This window comes from Zophobas morio, unplaced genomic scaffold (genome assembly GCF_036711695.1).
Source record: "Zophobas morio isolate AGI-343-1 ecotype UQ-CSIRO unplaced genomic scaffold, CSIRO_AGI_Zmor_V1 ptg000044l, whole genome shotgun sequence".
Classification (NCBI taxonomy): Eukaryota; Metazoa; Arthropoda; class Insecta; order Coleoptera; family Tenebrionidae; genus Zophobas; species Zophobas morio.
The window spans coordinates 323,938-348,881 of record NW_026972149.1 but is presented as its reverse complement, the minus strand read 5'-3'; the positions used below and the strand labels follow the sequence as shown (position 1 = coordinate 348,881).

At 33.2% G+C, this 24,944-nt stretch overlaps 1 protein-coding gene across 2 annotated transcripts in view; it reads right to left on the bottom strand.

Moving 5' to 3' along the window:
• Positions 1-24,712, bottom strand: part of LOC135141531 (lachesin-like) — a 192,399-nt gene extending 167,687 nt beyond the window's left edge. For both annotated transcript variants that reach the window (XM_064072712.1, XM_064072713.1), the window contains exon 1: positions 24,470-24,712. In XM_064072712.1, the coding sequence (XP_063928782.1) occupies positions 24,470-24,566 (97 nt within the window). In that variant the 5' untranslated portion in view covers positions 24,567-24,712. The remainder of the gene's footprint in view (positions 1-24,469) is intronic.
• Between the last annotated feature and the right edge of the window lie 232 nt (positions 24,713-24,944).

Genomic DNA, 24,944 nt, shown 5'->3' with positions numbered 1-24,944 from the left:
GGCTAGGCAAGGCCAAACTCGGTACGGCTCGCACGGGATGCGAATTCATTGCCGTTGCGGACTGCACTTCGTTTATTTGAGATTAGAATAACGTTGTTTCGTTGCACTCTGCTGTTAATTCCCGTTCTCATTTACTTAGCCATTTGATTAATAAATCGTTAATTATATTTATGGAATTAGTACCGATTAAATTCAGTGATTATCTATCACCCGGCGATCCAGCGCGTCCCCACCTATAATCGTGACGTGGCCCGACAGAAATCCGCTGTCTAGTAATATGAGAGGCAACTGAAAATCGTTTATGTATAAACATTCTTAATTTAAGATGACAAGCGTAACAGCATACGTGAAAGTCAAACAGAGAAACTGTAAACAAAACGATCATCGGTTTTATTGCTTCGACTTCCGCTTATTATATAAAACATTGGGTTTTATTTTAATTCTTGACGGTGAAATTCACAATTGGTTGATTATAAACATGTCTATTCCACATTCGCGGAACCAAGTGAGCGCATAAAACAAATGCAGGTCTGTAATGTTAAAGTCGATGTAAATAAGCGTGCTACCCTTATGTTTCAACCGAGTTTTTCCTTTAACAAATTTTGTGTCTACCAAATTGGGTTGGTTGGGGTGTAATACTAATAATAAGTGTTGCCTTTAATTTAATCAATAAAATAAATTGACTTCATTAATTTTTTTGAACCACCTCTTAAGAAAATCTAAAAAATATGAATGAAATGATAAATCACAAGTACAAACTCATCATATTTTTTGCATTTTAGATAGGATTTATTCAGCAAAATTTAAGGGTGACGTCATCAATTTTTTTAGGAGGGATGAACAAATACATTTTGAACAAAAGTTTACCATGCTTATAATAACTTTAAAATATTCCCAAGATTTCAAAGCATTCGGTTTTGTAATTCCTGATTAAATCGATAAAATAAATTCACGCATTCATTAATTTTTTTGAGTCACCCTGCATATGCAAATCCAAAAATATGAATGGAATGATAAATCACAAGTACAGACTCATCATATTTTGTAAATTTTAGATACGATTTATTCGGCAAACTTTTGAGCTGACGTCATCAGTTTTTTTAGAAGATAACCAAATATATTTTGACTAAAAATTTATTATGCTCTTTATAACCTTAAAACATCTGCAAGATTTCAAAACATTCGGTTCTGTAGTTCTTGATTAAATCAATAAAATACATTTACGCATTCATTAATTTTTTTGGGTCACCCTGTATATGCAAATCCAAAAAATATTATTGGAATGATAAATGCACAAGAAGAGACTCATCATATTTTGTAGATTTTAGATAGGATTTAGTCAACAAAATTTTGTGGTGACGTCATAAATTTTTTAGGGGGGATGAGTAAATACATTTTGATCAAAAACTTACCATGCTTATGATAACTTTAAAACATCTTCAAGATTTCAAAGCCGAATTTTTGTAGTTCCTGAGTAAATCAGTAAAATAAATTTACGCATTCATTAATTTTTTTGAATCACCCCGTATATGCAAATCCAAAAAATATGAATGGAGTGATAGATCACAAGTACAGACTCATCATATTTTGTACATTTTAGATATGATTTATTAGACAAACTTTTGAGCTGACGACATCAAGTTTTTGGAGGGGATAAGCAAATATTTTTTGACTAAAGATTTATGATGCTCTTTATAGCCTTAAAACATCTGCAACATTTCAAAGCATTCTGGTTAGCAGATTAAAAATTAAATTTCAAAATGTTGTTTTATAATTTTGATTTTTTTTCCAAAAATCTGGACGTTTCGGGTGAAAAGTCGATTCGGAGTTGTCAACTACATGTGTAGGACTATGTTATTTTATACAATTGAAAACCCATTTACTATGTACAATTTTGAAGTGACGTCATCGCTTTAGTGGTGGGGATGATTAGACAAATTTTGGTTAGCGTTTTACCATCTACATGATATTCTTAATATAAGTACAAAATTTCACAACAATCGGTCGAGTACTTTCGGAGATTATCTGTCTAATAAAAATCCGGGACGGCAGACGGACAGACGGACAGACGGACAGTCAGACGGAAACAGGAGACCTATTTCTTCGTCTTCTAGGGTCATGAAAGATCAAGAAAATGTAAAAGTAGAGAGTCGGCCGATGGACTCGATTACAATACTTCCTTTGCTTACGCTCGGGAAGTAACTAGTGGCATAAATAACGCCCCTGCAACCCCTGCGCCAAGAATTTGTGCTCCCGAGTAAGCAAAATGCAATTATACTATATTTTTTTTTTTGAAAATTTCGACGTTTAGGGAAAAAACTCAAAGCGGATTCGTACACCACAAGCATAGGAGTATATTGTTGTATAACATTAAAATAATTTTAAAATAAAATTTTTTGAGATGACATCATCAAATTGTTGTTGGGGATGATTAGCCAAATTTTGGTTAGCGTTTAACCATCTACATGATACACCAAATATGCATACAAAATTTGACAACAATCAGAGGTTACGTGTCTAATAAAAATCGTCACAGATAGATAGGCAGACAGAGATCACTTTTTTCGTACTCTAAGGGTCATAAAACGTCGAGAAAACATGAAACTAGCAGTCGCCAGATGATGGACTTGATTACTAACTAATACTAACAATACTTTCTTAGCTTGCACTTTGAAAGAAAAATCATTACGGAAAAAAGTCGAAACCTAGGAGGAATATTTTCTGGGCGTCACAAGAACACAGTTTGCCTATTGAAGGTAAACACCACATGAGATCATTCACATTGGTTGCATATCATATACGTTGATTTCATTCTGTATAATATATATGTATATATACTTATTATTTATGTATACGACAACATTTTCTTGAAGTTTCGTATTCTATAACGGTATAAATTAACTAAATTAAAACAAAATACCTATTAAGCTGCAACAAACTGAGATTCTTACTAGTCTCTACAAATCAGGGATCAAACAATTATAAAACTCAGTTTCAAGTTTCAAGTGATTTGAATACGTTGGTAATCGTTTATTCCGCATGAGTATGACCATACATGCACAAATTATTGTACTAATGGGCCTCCCAAAAATACATTACACACATTTGTAGTGAACGCGAGTCTGACAGCCATTATGGATGGTGCATGCATTATTCCACCAAACTCGCCATGCTAAACGTGTTTAATTAATGGCGCACAAATCGGAGGATCATTTTGCAACTTGTTTTTAATCTGATTTGTTGAATGCAATCGCTTTAAAAGGTTTGTTTAAGTCTTGTTTGCCACTCGAAGCAAAATTCATCACATAATTTAAATACTTGCAATACTCAACGCACACGTGATAGTAATGAATAATCATAATGACTAATGATTCTATATCGCTAGTAACTAGAATTTTATAGTTATCTCTAGTTATGTGTATAAGCATAACGAAAAACACTGTCGTTGTCTATTGATTTTCTCTTTTATTCTTACTACACTGAGGAGTTTATCAAGGGTACGTATTACTCTAACCCCTATTGTCTGAAAAAAGTTGAAAATAAACAAAGTTTTTCCACTTTTGGAAGATTTCAACATATTCTTAATATTATGGTGGCAAACTTGATGGTTACAGGTTAAAAACATTTATTTACACCAAATAAATCATTATCATCTTCGCAAAGACACAAAATTCAATTCGACATAAACATTAACAAATTAAACGGAAATTTACATCCATCGTCTCGATCGCCTGGACGAGCCAAAAAACAAAACTGATTGCACATTTTAAATCGGCAACATTGCAAAGTCCTCCTATTTTTTTCTTGATTATTTTTGGTTGTAGACGAGTAGTGTGTTTTAAGAAAGCGTACACGGAAAATCGTAATCGTCTAGGATGGGCAAATATCCAATTTTTCAAAAAGGTGTAGATCATAATACCTATGCTGGGTCTCTGGACCCATCCAGGCGCAGTCACCAAGGGCAATTCACGGAACTAACTAAAGGTGGAACTTCATTAAAGCCGTTCAGATTTAGTGAAGTGACCGACCACGAAATTGTCACACAGCGAAAAACACAGAACACTTGCGTGATGTCATGTTTAAAATTTACATCAGTATATGTTATTTAAATTTTATAAAATAAGATAGCCCTGTACTTGTAGCTTCTGAATCCATGTTGAGTTGTTACCCTAGACATCCAAATTTTTGGAAAGAAATTAAAATTGTATAACCACGTTTTCCAATTTAAAATTTGAAACTCCAAATCAAATAATACGAAATCTTGCATACGTTTTAAGTTTATCGTAAGCATGTTAAAGTGTGAATCAATTTTTTTTTTGTTCATGGCCTTATAAAAATAATGACGTCATTTTACAATTGTTAATAAATGTTTTTTAAGTTTCATAAAATCACATATCAAAGTACAACCCTAGAAGAAGGGATATACTTATTCTTCCTCCTCCAAAGCAAAACCAATTCACAAGCTCTCAAAAACGACGAAAAATAAATACCAATGGACACTTACTTATATTTTAACTAAAGTGAGTAAACACTAGATCAGCTGCTGTGGTACAGAGTGAGACAAAATGTTCTGCAGCGCCAAGTTGAAATATTAAGTACCTATCCACGTATTTGCGTGATTCTGTCAACTTGAAAAGCGTTCTGAAGATGCATTTTGAAGCTGCGTGCGCACACGAAGTCACAACAGAAGTTTTACGACGTTACAGTGTAAGATGGTAATGTAAACATTTCAATTAAGAACAGATGTCAATTCGCATCCGCGTAATTGAAATCAACCAGTAGTACAACAATTATAAATCCGAGTGTATCCTCGGTACAATGTTACCATGACAGAGAGATCCGATATATTGCTTTGTCATTTTCATTTCGGAATTTTTTGGGGCCACTTAGCAATGTAAGAATAATAATAGATATGTGACAGACATACTTTATAAAAATCAATGCCAACTTGATGACATTATCAATTAAACATCCCATATGTAGTCATATTTTTGACAATAAAAAAATCCAAGACAATTCCACTTTTCTTACAAGACAAGCCATATAGACCAAAGGCATTTGACCTCGTCACTTACTTCAGATCACTGTGGTGATATCTGCAGAATGCGTTCTATTATACTGCTAGTTCTGGAGGCTAAAGACGGCTGTGTGTCTTGTATCTATGTAGTTTAGTGTATTGGTTAAAAAATGTTACATTGACGAATTTTTGTTATACATTTGCGACTTCTGATCTTCACCTTATCAAACAAAACTTCACAGCTACGCTTTATATTTGATTAGTCACAGCGTGGGCCCGCTAAATTATGTTGTCATTAGCAATAAAACTGGTGTAGTAAGTGGCGATATTATCCTTTCCTACATCCATTAAACTCGACTGTCTAATTTTTATCTACACAAATTTAATCCGCGACGAATTAGGAAAAAATATTGATCTGAATTTACCAAGATTACATTTCTACTTAGTTTTCTCCAACAACCTTGTCAAAAATGAACACGTTCCTCTGATGAAGTTAGATAGAATTTCGATTCATCCGTGAACGTTACCTCCGTCAGCGACTTTCTAATTTAACGTTTCCTTCACAAATCTTTACCAGGCAACCGTGTGCATTTTTACTGTGTTCGTTATTTCATGCATCACATTTCCCAGTTTTACACTTGTAATACTAACTCCTTACATTCTCACCACTGCACTTTATAATCAAATAAACGAAGACGACAAGGAAATAATGACATTACGCAAGGTCTATTTAGATAGCTCCTTACTCACATGCATTCAAATTGTATTTAACAAAATATTCGTACAGCGTAAATACAAGTTATCTCGTTACTTTCCTTTTGATATAACCGACTAATCCAATAGACAGACACACAAAAACAAATTCCATTATTTATAGCATATGGGAAACAAAAATACATGCAATAATGTTTGTTGCTCTATTTTTATTCATCCCTTTGGATCATTCCTGGGTGAAAAATCAGATGATCTACCTAAGGGGGGCCATTTGTCACGGTGTGTATGTTTCACGAGCTTAAGAAAAAGACCACCATGTAAACCTTCAGGAAATCAAATATCTATCCGATGGAGATGTAAATCATAAAATTTACGGAAGAGATTGTGTTAGATATTTTAAAGGAAGACGTGGAAATGCCGCGAAAAAGGAGGAAGGAAATAAAGTGGCTAGTTCAAACAAGAAAAATCAATATAAACGAATAGAGACAAGAGTTTAAAGCAACGCCAACATATGGTAACGATTATAAAGATTAAATCATTCCAAGACGACAGAAATTATATCTGCCAAGGACACATTTTAAAAGTGTGGAATTAGACCTTGCTTTCTCAAATCTAAGTACAAAGCCCTTGCACAGAAAGTTAACTAGTCAATACACAGCAAAGTGCAAACGGAAGAAACTGAAAATCATATAACCAATGTTTTATCTGCAATAACAAGCCTGATCGCAATGCTCCGCCAATAAAAGCAGCCAACCTGTATAAAATACCCCCTGTAGTAAGCCGAAATGAAATAAAATTGTTTGTGGAATCGATTCTTGCAATCCTTGCGCTTATACAAGTTTTGGAATCTTGCTTGCAGGGAATTCACCTCAGGATTTTTCCTGTATTAATTAAACGAACGACTAGAATCGACGTTCTGAAAAAGCTACGAAAGGTGCTGGTGTAAGAAATATTTATCTCTCCTAAGATGTGATTTCAAATCCCGTTAATGTGAGTGAAAGACTTCGCCAATGAACTTTATCTATAAGTTTAAAAGACGAAGTCTCATGAAAGCCTTAACGACAGATGGAAAGCTACAGCGGAACGAAATATAGAAGTATAGGAATTTATTATCGTTCGGACGCATTTAATAACCGTAATGAACTAAAAGACGCAGTTCCCCGGTTAACGTGGAAAACACGTTTCAGGGGCGTTATTTCCATGAATAAATGCAAAAATTTCACAAAACACATTTAATGTAATTATTGGCTTACGTTTTTTTTTACGCAAATATACAGCCACGTATATTTTCACAATTAAGTTGTAACTTTGTAAAGCATGATCTTAAATACAGAAATTATTAATATGGCCTTTTTCGACTACGATTTTATCTCTTAACAGAATAATGAATAAAAATCAGTATAATATATTTTTGTTCCTGCGACTTATCAGTATCACACATATCACACAATCAACTAGTAATAATAATTATTCCTACTTTAAATACGGTCATGGGTTCAGATCACAGGCACATTTTTCTTAAAAATTAAACATTCTCGCATTTATAACGCGTTTGACATATTTTACAATCAAAAACCAATATTAAGAAAATTTATAACTGAAATATTGTGGAACGACAAACTTTTTCGTTAAATTTGTCTAAAGTCGAATCAAGCAGTTCTGTATCCTATTCATGATATAAATTATTGTCCACTTGGGTGCAAATACGTAGCCAGACATTTAAGAAAGGAAAATGTTGAATAAAACATAACTACTTACTTTATCTACAATTAAATTTGAAAAATTATAACATGATGCTTATAATAAATGTTGCAATATATTAATGTTACATGACGTTTAAATACTACGTTAATTTGATGAATATGTGGCGCGGCGGGTTTGATACTACCTGATGTTGTGCACACAACGGCATGGATGTTTTTTTATCCTGTAAATCAATTACATGAATTAAATTTCGTCGGTAGTTATATATTACTACAATATGAAGCTATTTAATTTATTGTTTAAAAGCAATGTCCGTCCTCTAACGAGTAATTACTGATGGAAGTTACGCATACCTAGGAGCTCAAGCTTGTAAAACTTCTAACATTAACTTGACGTTTTATGCATAAGATTTCCTACTTTCTTAGAGAATCGTTTAAAAAAGTATCACGCAACATCAATTACATCTTGCGGGGAAAAATTCCAATTTATTTTCGCTTACTTTAAGATTTATAGGATTAACTTCTTCGGAAATGACTAATTAAAAGCAGACTAAATGTCATTTAATAACGGCGACGTTGATCTATTGAGCTTTTCCCGTGGGTTACACACTTCCGTATCTATGGTGGCGTAAATATAAATTTTATCAAAATTTTTATTTTGCTATAAAACACCTCGTGCTGCGGGCAAGTCGTAACAAAACACAATACTAGATTCCCAGCGTGCAATAAATCGGAATTTAACATAAGGGAAGATTCGTGAATAAATTCGACAGTTTGGTGTCAGTTGAAGGCGTACATATGTTGCCTTTATCGGGAGACCTCCGTGACCACTAATGATTCTGAAGCCGTTACAGCATGTGCGATTGTTCGGTCACGTGTTGGCGTCCTGACAATATAACAACTCACAACTCCCTTTCCATTCTTCCCCATCACCATCATCTCTCTGAATCATCTGATACGTGCAGTGGCGTCGCTACATGAGTTAAAAGGGAAATGAGGTGTTGCTAATCCGGCTCGAAGGACCATTTTATTGCCGTACGGTAATTATAAGAATAATTTTGTTTTGTTTTATTATTACACAAATCTCAAAAAAAAAATTAATTAATTGACTATGCAAAAATTTTCTCTAATATTCAAGCAGCTTGAAGCAAAATTTCTGGGTTTTACACACCTTGAGTTCTAATCGTAACTTATGTATCTAAAACGAAGGGTACATCTGGATCGGTGTGGCCAGAAAGGATATGAATCACTTTGATTACAATGCAGTTCCTACACTTAATACAAACTTTTTGATAACAAGAACTGATTTTTGCAAAACAGCGAATATGGGGTCAAATGGTGACTTATGCTTTTTTTGATCGCAGGACCGCTTACAAATGTGGAAAATTTTAAAAATCCAGAAAAAATATCACCATTTGCGACAATAGGGCAAGTGCTCAAGGGATTGTAAATCGAGAGAATCACCAATCAGTATATCGTTTCTCTTTAACATAATTTTTCACATTAGTTTTATAACCTTGGTAATCACTCCCAATTCCGAGTCGTGATGCTAACGTTGTTATATAAAAATATGTTGTTTTTGTCTACCATTAACGTATATAAGATGCAGGTAACAACTTTTGACATTCAGCTCCCAAAATTTTGGCTACGCCACTGGATAAGTGGATACGCGGCGGTTAAAGACGCTATTATTGATTGCTATCGCCCGTATTCTTATCTTTATTCCCACTTTCGACTAGGATTCAAAAAATCCCTTCATTCCGCTGCCCTCACGTCCAATTTAACAATTTTAATCACTAAACAATTTCTCCCAAAAACTCTGAAACATTTATCATCCACTAACCATTATCTTTCTGATAGCACACCGCGCTACTAACAACTTCTTAGTTCGCCTTAAGTGCAAAAATTGGTTTCCGTTTTTAATTTGCAATTTTGTTCCGTAAATTAATTAAAACATGACGTAATTGCACACAGAATGAGTTTCCTTAAATGCTTTCCGCGTGTTCGTCTTTCTTCTTGATTTAAAGGCATTATAGGAGTTGTTTTTGCGACAGTTCCAAACCTGCTATAATAACGTCTTTAATCTTAGTGTTTAATAGATTACATCAATTTTTTTCTCCTTTGCCGAAACGGTCTCAAACCACATTCTGATACCTTTTCATGATTGGACAACAGAAAGAAATAATGGGCCCGGTGACAAATCTGTGCGCAAAAAAATACAAAGCTTTTTGCTGAGGCCATATTTATATAAGGAAACGCACTGTCATATTGTTTCTACCTAAATCGGTTCTTCCTACGAGGAAACAACACGCACAAACGTCAATAAAAAGACGATTAGACCCCACAATTGTTCATGTACGATTCCCGTCATAGTTATGTTCTTAAGCCGTTTACTATAAAAAATATACTTGAATAATATCTCAAAAAGAGAATCAATTCAAGAAACCACACACAACTGTTAAATTCTGCGCTTGGTTGCTGGTATAGTTTATTTAAATAAATATTAGCACACCCACGAATCATGCACGGTTGCAGGAAAAGGGCGGTGGTTTGAAATCTGTGAAAGTGTCCTAGATGATGCATACAAATTGGAAAAATTAAAACAGCAAATTATCATGTATGCATCACCGATAAGTAGAAAGAGTTTAGCGTCGTAGATATCTCAGACATGTAAATGGACAAAATGTACAGCGAATTGTCCAGTGACAGGTGCATATTTCAAAGACAACAACTAAAGTGACTTCTCTGCTAGTTTTGCTCAAATCCTGTTACAATTAAAATGCAGAGTTGCTACTATACCGTATATACATGTGTAGAACTTCGAGTTACACAATGTTGCGCATGGATGACAAAGGTATTTTTTGGTGGCACAAATTCCCCTCTTAAATGCTGTTTCAGTGGCTGATGTCAATAAAACGGTTAATGAATCAGGCGAGCAATTCAATAAACGGAACTACTGCGAGTGAAATGGAAAACTGCTAACTAAATATCCTCGGCAAGTGAATAAAACTTTTAAATCACGTAGATTTTATGAATGTTAAATATTCCGATGAATAAAGTTGCAAATTATATTTCCATGTTTTAATTCGATGATTGACAAAATACCGCCTTCTTTATATTGGAACTCACCCTCGCATCCGAATAAGATCTCGGCGTGGAACATTTGTAATTATGGCGGTGTTAGTCGGCAGATGGCCTTAATCTAGTAAAAATATGGGACTTATCGTTGCATAATAATCCGTCCCCTGACAATAAGTCAAATGACAGCTTTGGTAGAAACATTAGTCAATAAGGGGAACCATTTAGTTCTGATTCATCACCTCCCGATCAGTGGGGGTTTAGTGGGTAAAGGGCCAACCCTAATCAGAGTAAAGGACGACTCGATAATAAATAATGCATGATGGCATAAAATCCAAAGACAAAAGTAGGGGATGCAGCATGTATGAAAATGTATCAGAAATATTTTGTTTGGAAACCAGTGTACCAAAATAGCCCGTAACGGTCTAGATTCCCTGAAAACGAAAACGTTTTTAAAGTAGATCATGTATTTAAACTTTTTTTACATTTAACTGTATGAAAAAAATACGTAGTAGTTTTAGTAAAAAAATATTCAAAATATAGAACATACACAAAATATCGATAAACGCAGAGTAAGTATTAAAAATAAATTAAATCGATTGCATCACTTAGGTTATCATAACAAGATATAATATTTTTGTATTTGATACTCAATTTCGCTTTGTACAAAAAAGTTTTGAGTCAGAGTTATTGTATATTTGTTTTCATATCGACAAACATTCAATGAAGCAGAATATGTATTATAAAATGAAAATTTAAATAAATAATTATGTAAACAATAACGTTGTTTTGACGAACATTAAATACATTTTTTTGAGGTGGCTATAAAATGTTCAGTATGTCGTGAAATAGTGGCGACGTGGGCTGTAACAAATTTTGTTAAGCCAAAAAATTTTCTCACCAGTTACCAGTCCGTCCATATTATTGTATTATGAGATTATCCAAAATTCCGAAAGATGACAAAAAGGGGCATTATCCTGAGAGTAAAATAAAATGTAAATTACTATAGTTTTATTATCAAAAAAAAAAACTACTGCCGTGGAAAATAACTAAGCTTGCTGCCAAACCCACTTATGTGGTTAAGATTAATGACAATTTGAAACGAAATAATTGTAATGAACAAAAAAGGGAAAGAACCTTACTTTCATTTTGCGGTAATTTTTCCGCCAATTTGTCTTTTTGACTTCAAACCAGACTTTCATTCGCTAGGATTAATAACACTATTCTTTTTTTTGTTAGGTGGACCACTCCGAAACGTTACATTAATAAAAAACGAAGAACAATTCGATAGCGTCACGTCAACATTTTGCTTAGAAAATGCCATTTAAATTTAATAAAATGACATACTCCTGTACTTGTAGATTATGAATCCACGTTGATTTTTAATTACAATTACTTCACAAAAATGTTTGTGCACTATTATTTGCCACTTTAGGCCATTTTTTTATAATATACAGGTACCCTTCGATTTCGACATCTTGCTCTTACCGATATCGATATCTCAAGTAATAAATGAAATATTACCTGTGGAAAAATCTGATGCACTCGGAACACATCCCTTTTGTACAGTGTGTGATGATTTTGTATTGTCAGTTACCTACTACTGGCATTACTATTATTATCTTGTAGATTTAATGTGCGTTATAAATTTTGTCACGGAGTTACCAATTAAAACTTTTTAGTTATCGTTGCTACTTCGAATAGCTATGCCAGTCACAGAGAAGTATAGATCCAGCAGGGGGAAGCAAGTCGGCTTGTAGAATCACTTTTGCAACATTTACCTTGTAGGAATATTTATGTATGGACTTTCGTGAAAATACTGTGAATAAAAATATTCCTCGTCGAAAAACTTAAATTCAGGTATAAGTTTATAAGTTTGACGGAACTAAATCGTCCCGAATTCTATTCTTTGAATCTTTCAGATACGATACAGTAAAATGTGCCGATAAGAATAAATAATGCGCCTTCATTGGAGTTTATCTCCCGTTCTTTTTGCCTAACATGAACCCATTTCCAGTGTTAATCCCGGCGTGTCCATGAACGAGGACATTATTTAAGTCGGACTAAAGCCGGAATTAGCTGCCATTTCAAAAAACACACATAAAAAGGAAAAGCTTCAACTTTCATAATTGCGAAAATTCAACGACGGTATCAAATTTAGCCATCCAATTACAATGGTTACATGATTTGTCTGTCGTAATACATTCAGCTTGAACAATTCGAGATCTGTTTGCTTCTTTTAGGAATCTGCGGACGTTTCATCGAGTTCGGCGTGCAGAATGTCAAATACGTACAAACGCTGTATCGAATACGATGCAAAAGATTTTCTTTCTCCACACTCAATACTTTAATGGCGCTTCCATATTTTTACATTATTTTAAACCCATTTCCATATGCGCCCCTCCAGTCAAGGATCACTCGAGAAAAATATTCGCAACAAGATGTTAATAAATATGAACCACCATACCCCAATATTGCTTGAATACAGAAAAGAAAAGTCAGAACTGGCACTTTAAATTTATAATCATACACAAATTTAGAATTAAATTTGACAGAAGTTTTGCTATGTGTAGTAGACTGGATTCTCCAGCAAATTCAATTGTTGCTGTATTTGCATCCTCGTGGGCTTCGAAATGCACGGACATGTCGAAACTCAATCACAACTCAACTTACGCACAAACAGGTAGATTTTATCGTACGAATACACAGCAAGTATCCAATAATATAATACAATAAAACCAACAAGCACTTCTAAACAACGGGCAGAAGTACAGTATATATTACAAACAGTCGTTAGAACTAGCTCTTTCACAAGCCGACAGGGACCCCACAATTTAGTATTGATAATTTACAAGAAAATTCGCCTTTCTATATCAAACAGACAAAGACATTAAACCATTATTGCAAGTTATAATAATTAACAAAACGACCCAAACAGATTGCTTTCACCACGTATTCTTTCATTTCACCTTTAACAATTTTATTTCTCAAATCAAATACATATAATACGATGCTCACCAAGAATACAGTACATATTTAACTATCATTTTATTACAAAATAATACTGACAACTGTTTCGTTAACAACAAAATAACAAGCACAAGTTCATCAAAATGTGAAATCGATTTCATCTTCACGACAACCTTTTGTGGACTGTTATAGTACAGGTGAAGTTGTAAGTATGTTGTACGTATGTATCAAGTGAATTTCTCATTAAATAAAAATAAAATAAATTACTTAATTTTTTAACTCATCGGGTATAAGTATTTCTAAACAAATGGTCGAATTTCGACAGAACTTCCCTCGCCCCTATATAGCACAGTATAATAAATCCAGATTTTTAGAAAAATTATAAGATTTTATTTTGCGAATTTTATTTTTTTAAGATAAATGTTATCAATTTAAATAAATATATGTACGTAATGTTGTTAAAGTAAAGGTAAAGGCCAGTGATACGTGTTTGTTTCAAGTGAGTTCTTCCATCACACAATTTTATGATGACGTAATCAACTTTTTTGCAAGGACACATATATCAATTTGAATAGATGCAGTGTAATAACAATAATAACATAAGTATATTCCCAAATTTTCGGGAAAATGGAATGAGTCGTTCTTGATTTCCACAATACAATAAATTGCCTTATTCATTAATTTTTTTTAAGTTACCCTGTATAGATAATTCTAAAACTATAACTACATCGATAAACCACAAGTACAGAGTCATAATATTTTGCACATTTTAGAGATGGCGTCATTAATTTTTCAGGAAGGGATAAATGAATAAATTTTGATAAACTATTTACCATGATTACGATAACGTTAAAACGTTTGCAAGATTTCAGAGCATTCGGTTTTGCAGTTTCAAAGTTAAATTGGAAAATGTTTTTATGATTTTTTTTCCAAAAATTAGGATGTCTAGGATGAAAACTCAACATGGATCCATACACCACAAATGCAGGAGTATCTTATTTTATAAAATTAGAAACAAATTTACTATCGTAAAATTTGGAGATGACGTCATCAAATTGTTCGACATTTTACCACCTGCTTGGTGGTCCTAACATACACATATATGTATACAACAATCGGTCTGGTAGTTTCGGAGATCATCTGAAAGAAAGGCAGAAAGAAACGGGAGACCATTTTCTTTCTACTCTACGGGTCATAACCCCATAACACATCGAGAAAACACGTCACTAAATTGCCCGTTGAATTTGCTTACGATCAGGAAGTAAACATATGAAAACATTCCTAAAACTAATATAAACTTACAACATTTTGCATATTTTGGATAGGATTTATTCAACAAAGTTTTGAGATGACGTCATCAGTTTTTTGGTAGACCATAAATGGATACATTTAGATAACGATTTACCATGCTTACGATAACCTTACAACACTGGTAAAATTTGAAATAATAAATCGATTTTGCGGTTTCAAAGTTAAATTGTAAAATGTTGTTATACAATTTTGATTTTTTTCCCAAAAATCTGGATGCTTAGCCTAAAAACTCAACAGACGAATTTTGGTTGGAGTCCTACCATCTGTACGATATTTATTCCTAATACACTTATACAATTTCACAACAATCGGTCCGGTAGTTCCGGAGATTATCTATCTAGTACCTACCAATCGACACAGAGAGAAAGAGAGAGAGAGAGAGAGAGACGGCGGACAGAAAGAAAGAACAGACAAACAGACAGACAGACAGAAAACAGACGAGAACGGGAAATCTATTGTGTCGTCATAACACGTCTAGAAAATATGAAACTTGATATTCGTCGGATGGAGCCTGTTACAATACTTGCTTGTGAAATAAATATTGGTCTAAACTTATGTAAACGGAATATCCACCACCCCTGAAGTACAGACGAACAAATACAGCTTCTTTGAAAAATTATAAAAGTAATTTTGACAATTTTATTTTTTTATGATAACCTCTATAAGGTAAAATAAAGATGTCTATGGATTGTTAAACCATAGGCAAAGAAGCGTGCTATTAAAACGATAAAATGACTGTATTGCAAAACGAGATGTGAAATCTATTTTCACTTCCTAAGCCAAGGAAGTCTTCTAATAGGGTCCATCCGGTGAAAAAGTTTTGTTTTCTGGTGTCACGGTTCCTAGAGTACGAAACCATAGGTCTCTCGTTTCCATCTCCTTGTCGTCTAGTGTGTGTCGCCTGTTTGTCTGCCTTTGTCGATTTTTAATAGACAATCTCCGAAATTAATGGACCGATTGTTGTTATTTTTACTTCCCGAGCGTAAGCAAAGGAAGTATTGTAATCGAGTCCGTCGGCCGACTCTCTACTTTTACGTTTTCTCGATCTTTCATGACCCCTAGAAGACGAAGAAACAGGTCTGCTATTTCCGTCTGCCTGTCTGTCCGTCTGTCCGTCTGTCCGTCTGTCCGTCTGTCCGTCTGTCTGCCGTCCAGGATTTTTATTAGATAGATAATCTCCGAAAGTACTGGACCGCTTGTTGTGAAATTTTGTAGTTACAGTAGGAATATCATGTAGATGGTAAAACGCTAACCAAAATTTGTCTAATCATCCCCACCACTAATGCGATGACGTCACTTCAAAATTGTACATAGTAAATGGGTTTTAAATTGTATAAAATAACATAGTCCTACACATGTGGTTTACGACTCCGAATTGAGTTTTTACCCGAAACTCCAGATTTTTGGAAAAAAAATCAAAATTATAAAACATTTTGCAATTTAATTTTGAATCTGTTAACCCGAATGTTTTGAAATGTTGCAGTTGTTTTACGGCTATAAAGAGCATTATAAATCTTTAGTCAAAATATATTTGGTTATCCCCTCCAAAAACTTGATGACGTCAGTTCAAAAGTTTGCCGAATAAATCCTATCTAAAATGTACAAAATATGATGAGTCTGTACTTGTGATATATCACTCCATTCATACTTTTTTGGATTTGCATATACGGGGTGACTCAAAAAAATTAATGAATGCGTAAATTTATTTTACTGATTTACTCAGGAACTACAAAACCGAATGCTTTGAAATCTTGAAGATGTTTTAAAATTATTATAAGCATGGTAGATTGTTTATCAAAATGTATTTGGTTGTCCCCCCTAAAAAATTTATGACGTCACCACAAAATTTTGCAGAATAAATCCTATCTGAAATGTACAAAATATGGTGAGTCTGTACTTGTGATTTATCATTCCAATCATATTTCTTGGATTTGCATATACAGGGTGACCCAAAAAAATTAATAAATACGTAAATGTATTTTATTGATTTAATCAGAAACTACAGAACCGAATGCTTTGAAATCTTGAAGATGTTCTAAAGTTATCATAAGCATGGTAAGTTTTTGATCAAAATGTATTTACTCATCCCCCCTAAAAAATTTATGACGTCACCACAAAATTTTGTTGACTAAATCCTATCTAAAATCTACAAAATATGATGAGTCTCTTCTTGTGGATTTATCATTCCAATCATATTTTTTGAATTTGCATATACCGGGTGACTCAAAAAAAAAATGAATGCTTTGAAATCTAATGCGAAAAAAAACATAATAGGCATGCAGTCGTCACGTTTCCGACAGCGAGGGAAGTACTGTCAAAACTCTTTAGACCAATTTGTTTTAATTTCACTATGAAAACTGAAGACTGAAAGCCTATCGAGTCTTCTGCAGTAACGCAACGTCGACTGCTTCGGCCGCAAGTCTCAAGAAGAAGTCTCTCGAAGGTCCACGCACATTAACCAGATATCCTAAGGAAAGAAGATAGTACTTTTACAGTTAACTTAGAAGAGTCCGCAGAACTTTTGCGGCTAGGATGCTATTTTGTTTCTTTTACATTAACAATGTTGCTTATTCGAAAATTGGTTTATCTCCCTTTTTGGCTTCTTTGATTTTATATTTTGTTCTCAATTTTTTTTTGTTCTATCTCGTGTTCTTTCTATCATAAGTATTGATTATCACAGAATGAAAAACATCAAAAGCAGTGGGTACATTGAGCTTTATTGCCTACAGGCTATCCCACGTCATTTAATATTTTTTACATTATCAATCAATCTACTCATAGTGGTGTCATCCATTTGATTTTTTTCTTAAAGCCTTGATCTGGTTTACCAAACTTTGGGATTTCTATGATCTGTCCATACCGAATGTAACGGTCACTGAGGATACAGAAAATGTTGTCTACACAAGTTGAACTATTGGAGTGGAATGAATTCACCAGCATATAACAGAATTAAATGAGGTACCTACTTTTCATATTCTTCGAGCATAGTCATTCGCCTAGCACAGCAATGCTTCCTGAGAGTAAACTAGCTATAGTTCCGTTAAAGATATGGTGTGTTTATGACCACAACTTCATAAGCATTTTACAGCGGATCTCTCATACACAAGCAATAGTACACTCCACAGACAGCTGGGTTCCATATTGAAATATTCTTATTTGTTACTTTTGCAATAAGAGAGTCTGGTCTGGCAAACAAATTTATTATAGCCTATTTTGACTAAGTCGTAAAAATTACCCTAAGTTGAGTGGCAATTAAGCTATTACCTATATCTTTCGACATACTTTATCGACAATCTCATTGTTAGATTCGTACCTTAATCGTGTGTAGACACCTCACCATTTGTAATCTAGTACAAACTTAATAAGGACATTTTTCACACGGACTATTACTTCAGATGTTAACACAGAAATAAGTTTGACCTGCTAAATAACATAGTCATATTATGGAAAGAAATGTGTATTCCTCTAAAGTGCTACTTCTTGGAAATTTCTTGTTTTATTAAATATATATTGCAATAAAAACTCCCTTCCTCTGTTTTAACCTATCAACAGCAAGTTTGAGTAATAATTTACGATCTATCAGTGAAGATGTAAAGTTATAGTTTTCCATTATGAGTAATAACATCCCACGTTTATGAGTTTATAATCTTATTTTATCGAGGTAGTTATAAAGTTGTTTATTTTGAATATTTACTGTTGAAAACTTTCAGAAATGAGTAATCATGAGAAACTAATATAGTGCATGAAGTTTGCTACAAGGAATTTACAAAGTCTGCAATTATCATAAAAACTATATTTAGCAATACAAAACAGAAAGCATCATTTATTACATTCAATCAAAGAAAGACAATTGGAATGAAGCATGAAAAGTAAAATATGTGAAAATCAAGAAAAGTAATAATTGTATGGTAGCTGTAGTTATGCATAATTTTAGTTATTAAATTGTACAAAATACATTTAATAACGCCGTGATGGTATGCTAACTTAAAACTAGCAATAGTTATATCTATTTAAAGCACATTTGTAAAGTTTATCGGATTTTTTCCTTAACAATAGAACCCACATCTTAATCACGCTTGGGAATCGCATTATTTGCTATACAATTAATTTATTAATAGAATGAAATATAACATGGAGCACGCGCTTAACATGATTATATTGGAATATCGAAAACTTGAAAGGTATTTTTTTTCAGTTGAACACGTGGAGATGAACTTAGAACAGTAAAACACATGGACATGGGTGTATTAAAGAAGAATTTAAAGACATATGCAAGAACTGTATAAATATCCAGATTAATAAAATTTTATCACGCCGAGAATAGTAAGGATGAAACGCATATCGACATGAATAACACAAAATTATTAGGAATCGGTAAACTAGGAGAGTCGAAAAATGCCGAAATCTAGAAAACTTCTGCTTGTAAAAAAGGAAAAACAGAAGAATTATTGATTGAAGACAGGACTTCAAAACGATTCTGGGAGAAGAAAAATTTCGATTTCAGTACCGAACTGAATTTTAAGAAAAATCGACAAAGTTTTTGCGAAGTTCTAGAAGACTTTTGTCAAAAAAATTCTAAAACCTTCGTAAACATGAAGTGACATTTGAAGAGCCCTTCGATAGAAAACGAATCACGGATTGGGTACTAAAACATTCCATTAGCGAAAACAGTATGCAAAAAAATTTAAGCCATTAAAAAGATCTCCAAATAGTTCTCGATGATTATGGGGGAAGCAGAAAATAGTTAAACTCTAAAAAATACTTAACCCTTCTGTCTTCCTCAAAGTTTTACAAATCAAACTAGCAGATATTGAACGACATATGAAAACCAATTCTATTAGATAATTCCGTTATGTTTTTAAAATAAGGGGCAAGACAAGGGAGGACGAGGGGAACAGAAAATGACTAAGACACTAAGTAGAAATCTAAAAAACCAATATTATATACATAAATAAATTAGAACTCATTTCACAAAAGAACCTGTATATGAGAAAGGGGGTACTTCTTTAAAAACTTTTTTCGGATTAAAACGCCCAAAGCTAAGGACAAAGCAATATGACATGAAAGTTTTTACTTAGAGAATAGTATGAAGCACTTGGGACACAAATCATACACTGGATTATCTGATCGTTCTGGACTATGAAACGTTCGAAAATGGAATATTCAGGATGCAACTTAACTTACTACATCTAGAGAATTCTCGGCAATACAGCCGCTGTATAAATAATTGGTAGACGGAAGAAACAGTCAGTCGCGCAGCATCGAGTAGAACAAGAGACCCCATGAGTTGAGAGTTGAGAAGTGTGTATTGTTAAGAGGTGTATTAATTAGAGTCGTTATAATCAAAGTTGTTAAGTTTTGGTATTTCGGGTATTATTGAAGAACCCAGGCCAAAACACCGTCAGTCGTAACAACATGTTGATTGGACATACTTACGGTAAATGAGAACTAATTTAAGCGTGTAGAGTAAATTAAATGCCTTTTATACATGTACCTACGCGTATTTAAAAAAAACACGAATAACAATAATTTATGTTTATATGATATACTAAACTTCACATAACATTCACAATGAGAAACAGTATAGGTTGTATAATTTTTAAAGACCTTTTATGCCAAATATTTATTCTGTATAATCAAGCAAAACTGAAAAATGATTCATTTAGATGGATTTAACGATAAAAGTATTTATGAAGTGTGCAAATTCTGGACTAATGGAAAACGTGTTAACTCAATTTTAAACATGATGTATCCACATAGAGTGATCAAATCGCACCAATACTTTCACTTTTCTCATTCAATTAAATTTTGTTTTTGTATATTCTGCGGCTGCGTAGCGACTCGACAAAGCAAAACAAATTGTTTTAACGTACAGTTTTGTGTTTTACTAAAATCCCACTTTCCCTCAATTTTATTCCACTTTTTTACTACTTTCAAATTTATTTCACTAGCGAATCAAGGAAGCTAATACAAAATTAACTGTGTAATAGATGTAGATAACCCAACCTACCGCCACCGTGTCGATCTGCGTAAATTGCGGTTGCACGCTAAAAATCTACACCCTCTCAAATATGTGTAAATTCCAGCGCTAACTAAATTTTCATTTTGTTTTTATGTCTCAGCTGTCAGCTAATTCTCCACATTAACCGACTGTATTAAATTAATTCACCTTCTAACATGGCTTTTTGTTGAAACAATCAAGGGAGAACTGGAAAAAATTTTATTACGATCAAATTAAACCCCGTGGGCACAATGCGTTACTAAGATTTTTGCAAAAAGTAAGCGAAGGTGAACGGAGTAATGAGTGGAACATTTTCATCAAAAGAAATTGCGGTTATTTGTTTTTTAGCGACGCAGTAAAAAACGTCATACATGGTGAATTCACAAGAAAAAATCGAAAAAGTAATAACAAAATTTGAGTGTGCCTACAAGACCGTTGTAGTTTTCAAACCATTTTATGACCCGATTTTTTTTTTCAAGTCGCGCCCTATTCCCGGAACTATTATTAATCGGAATGCGAAATTTGAATTTCCTGACACACATGTAGGTATAAACATGAATTTAAATTTACCGGCAAATTGTGGGCCAGAACCGGCGTTATTTAACTACTCACTGACATAGTAATTAACCTGTAACGCAAAATACATACTTAGAAACGACATCAAGGTTATGGTTAGAAGCGTAAAAAAAATAAAAATATGTACCGGTGTCCCAATGATTCAATTGGAATATGTTAATGTTGTTTGAGGTTTACATAAAATGTGTAGATACATTTTGGTAGCTTATTTATAAAATATTGTGTCTATCTAGTTCTCAACAGAAAAATACACAAATATAGAGTACCTAATTTATTGTGTGAATAATATATATTTAGTTTATTTAGAGATTTGTTTTAAACCTTTTTAACTGTCTCGGATTAAAGTAATAAAAGTTGAAAATTTATAAAATGTGATTTCATTTTTACCTCCTGAGCGTGAGCTAAGGAGGTATTATTGTAATCGAGTCCATCGGCCGACTCTCTACTTTTATGTTTTCTCGACCTTTCATGAATCCTAGAATACGAAGAGGTAGGTCTCCCGTTTTCGTCTATCTGTCTGTGTGTCTGTGTGTCCCGATTTTTGTTAGACAGATAATCTCCCAAACTACTGAACCGATGGTTGTCAAGTTTTGTATGTATATTAGAAATATCATGTGGATGGTAAAACGCTAACCAAAATTTGACAAATCATTACCATCGACAATTTGATGACGTCATTTTCAAAATTTACAATAGTAAATTTGTTTTTATTTTTATAAAAAAAGATACTGCTGCACTTGTGGTAAACCCGTGTTGTTTTCACCCTTGATATTCAGACTTAAAAAAACAAACAAAATTATATACCAATTTTTGAAATTTAACTCTGAAACTACAAAACCGAATACTCTGAAACTTTGCAGACGTTTTAAGCTTATCCTAATCATGGTAAATTGTTAATGAAAATATATTCATTTATTCCTTCCCACAAACTTTTGACGTAATCTCAAAATTTGGCCGAATATATTCTCTCTGAAATATGCAAAGTATTATGACTATATGTTGTGGTTATCAATGCACTCATTGCTTTTAGAATTACTTATACAGCGTGACTCAAAAAAATTAATGAATGGGACAATTTATTGTATTGATTAAATCAAGAACGACCCACTCCATTTTCTGGAAAATTTAGGTATACAGTACTATTATTTTAAGTAGGTATTACACCGCATCTAGCCAAACTGATATACCTATGTGTTCTTGCAAAAATATTGATGATGTCATCACAAAATTGTGTAATGGATAAACTCACTTGAAACAAACGCGTAGCAGGCTTCTTTACCTTTATTTAAACATTAGATATATATCTTTATTTTCATCTATAAGGGTTATCATAAAAAATAAAATTCGCAAAAACAAATCTTATAATTTTTCAAAAAATCTGGATGTATTTCAGAGGCGAGGGAAGTTCTGTCAAAATAGCCTTCAATGAGTGTTTTTCTCTAAGGTCTTAATAGAGAACACATTGTATGATATGATTAGTTCGTAATTTTACAGATTTTTTAACCTAGAAAGAAAATACTTCTGAAAAACATATTGTTCTTGCGTCAGAGATGAAATTAGTTACAAAAAAAATCTGGAATATAACTAACAGCGTACCTATCAGAAAAAAACCTCTTTAAAACATTTTTTTAAGTAATTAATTATTAACCACAGGCTGTTCCTTCGTAAAAAACGAGAAAATGAGAACGTGCACATCGAATCGTTCTACATAAACATACAATACCGTTTAATTTTTACTTTTCTTAAACCACGGCATAAGAAAAATTTTATACAATAGACTTCAAACTTTTAGGTACGATCATTTTTTACATAAAAATGTAAATTTGTTCTAAAACTATTTTTGAGAAAACCAAAGTATTTTATAACACGTTTAGCAAAAAAACAATGCAAATATTTAAAACTATGGGAGATATTCTGGTAGGTACCTATTTAAACCAATGTAACTTGAATGTAGCTACAACTTTTAAACGGAATACGCTGTACATATTGTTAGCAGGTAGTATTAGAATGACGTGTCAAGACATTTTTATAAGCTACAAAAATAGGTTCATTTTCACCTTTATTGGGACACACACTGTGTATCTAGAGAGATAAAATAACGACTCAAAATAATGAACAAGTCCTAGTGATGAAATGTAATAAATGATTGTAAAACTACAAAACTATGCAACAGGTATCATAAACTTAAGTTTATAAACAACAGCACACTTACGTCTAAAGACACCGTTCTAATTTGTTAAATATTAGTTTTAAAATTCTAAAAATATGCTGCTATTTCCTAATGTGTTATATGCATTTTTTAAATATATTTTTTGAATTACATGTCTATATACGTCCATTTTTTTTAATACTGTATTATTGAGAGCTGACAATAAGTACACTGCAGCCACATGATATGGAAATACTGCACTTCAGTTTGAAAAATACGTACATATATCGCAAAATTTTCGTGTTATTAAAATGTGAGTCAACATGTCAGTGCTACACAGTTAAGATTTTGTCATATTATAATAAAAAAAATCTGTATTTTATCTCTAGAAGCAGATTACAAAATCTGAGATATCAAAAGTGGTATTATTATAGTTAGGATTAGATACTTTTTTAACAGATTTATGTATAGAATAACAAGAATTTAATTTCTGTTTTGTGTACTTCATAGAGATTCATCTCACGATTTTGCTTGGTCACGTGTGTCACATATTCGGCAAACGCCTTTTGCCTACTTTTCAGCTAACCTTGACGAAATTAAGAAGGATGTTTGTTAATTATTTGGCGTCTGTAAATTAGTAGATTTGGTACTATAGCTGCATAATTTTTAATTAAATTCCTACTATTTACTGTTTGATTGCATCGAATGAAAAATGTATTCATTACCGAATACTTGTATAAGAATCGTCGAGATTTCTAATTGGAAAATAAGAATGAAACGAAATAAACATTTCAAATGTGAGTCGTATATTCCTAATTTAATAAAAATGCAGCTCAAAGAACTACCTCAAAGATTAATAAATGAAATTAGACATCCCTCAAAGCTCGTCAGCTACGCCAAGATGAGATTCTGTAGGAGACGCTTTGCTCTGGTAAAAGTATTAGACTCACCATTAGAAGTGGCTCCCGTGGAAGAAGCCGCCTGGGCGAAGTATAAAATACTGAGAAAAACAAAAAGTTTTTGACACTTTGACTTCCTGTTAACCATACCGGTAGATCGTCGACTCACAAAAATTTTCTCTGTCAAGATCACGCGCGCGTGTTCTCACCCTTTCAAACCTCGTGTTTGCGTCTTTCTTCTTGTGACCGTCATATGTTCTCTCGCCAAAAACCGGGGAAACACTAACATTTCTCGGAGAGTTTTGCCGCTGTACCTTCGCTCATGCGCCTTTTTCGATTTTGGTGCCGGCTTTAGCCAATCACGCACCGCAAGGTCTTACCAATAAACCAATGGGAAAATCAAAAGACGTTACATGGGAGGGTCTAGGACATGTAAGATATGTAATTAGAATTATAACACATAGGTAGGACTGACTCTAAATAAAACTTGTAATGGGCACGTGCTCCGCGATGTCAGAACTTCCTA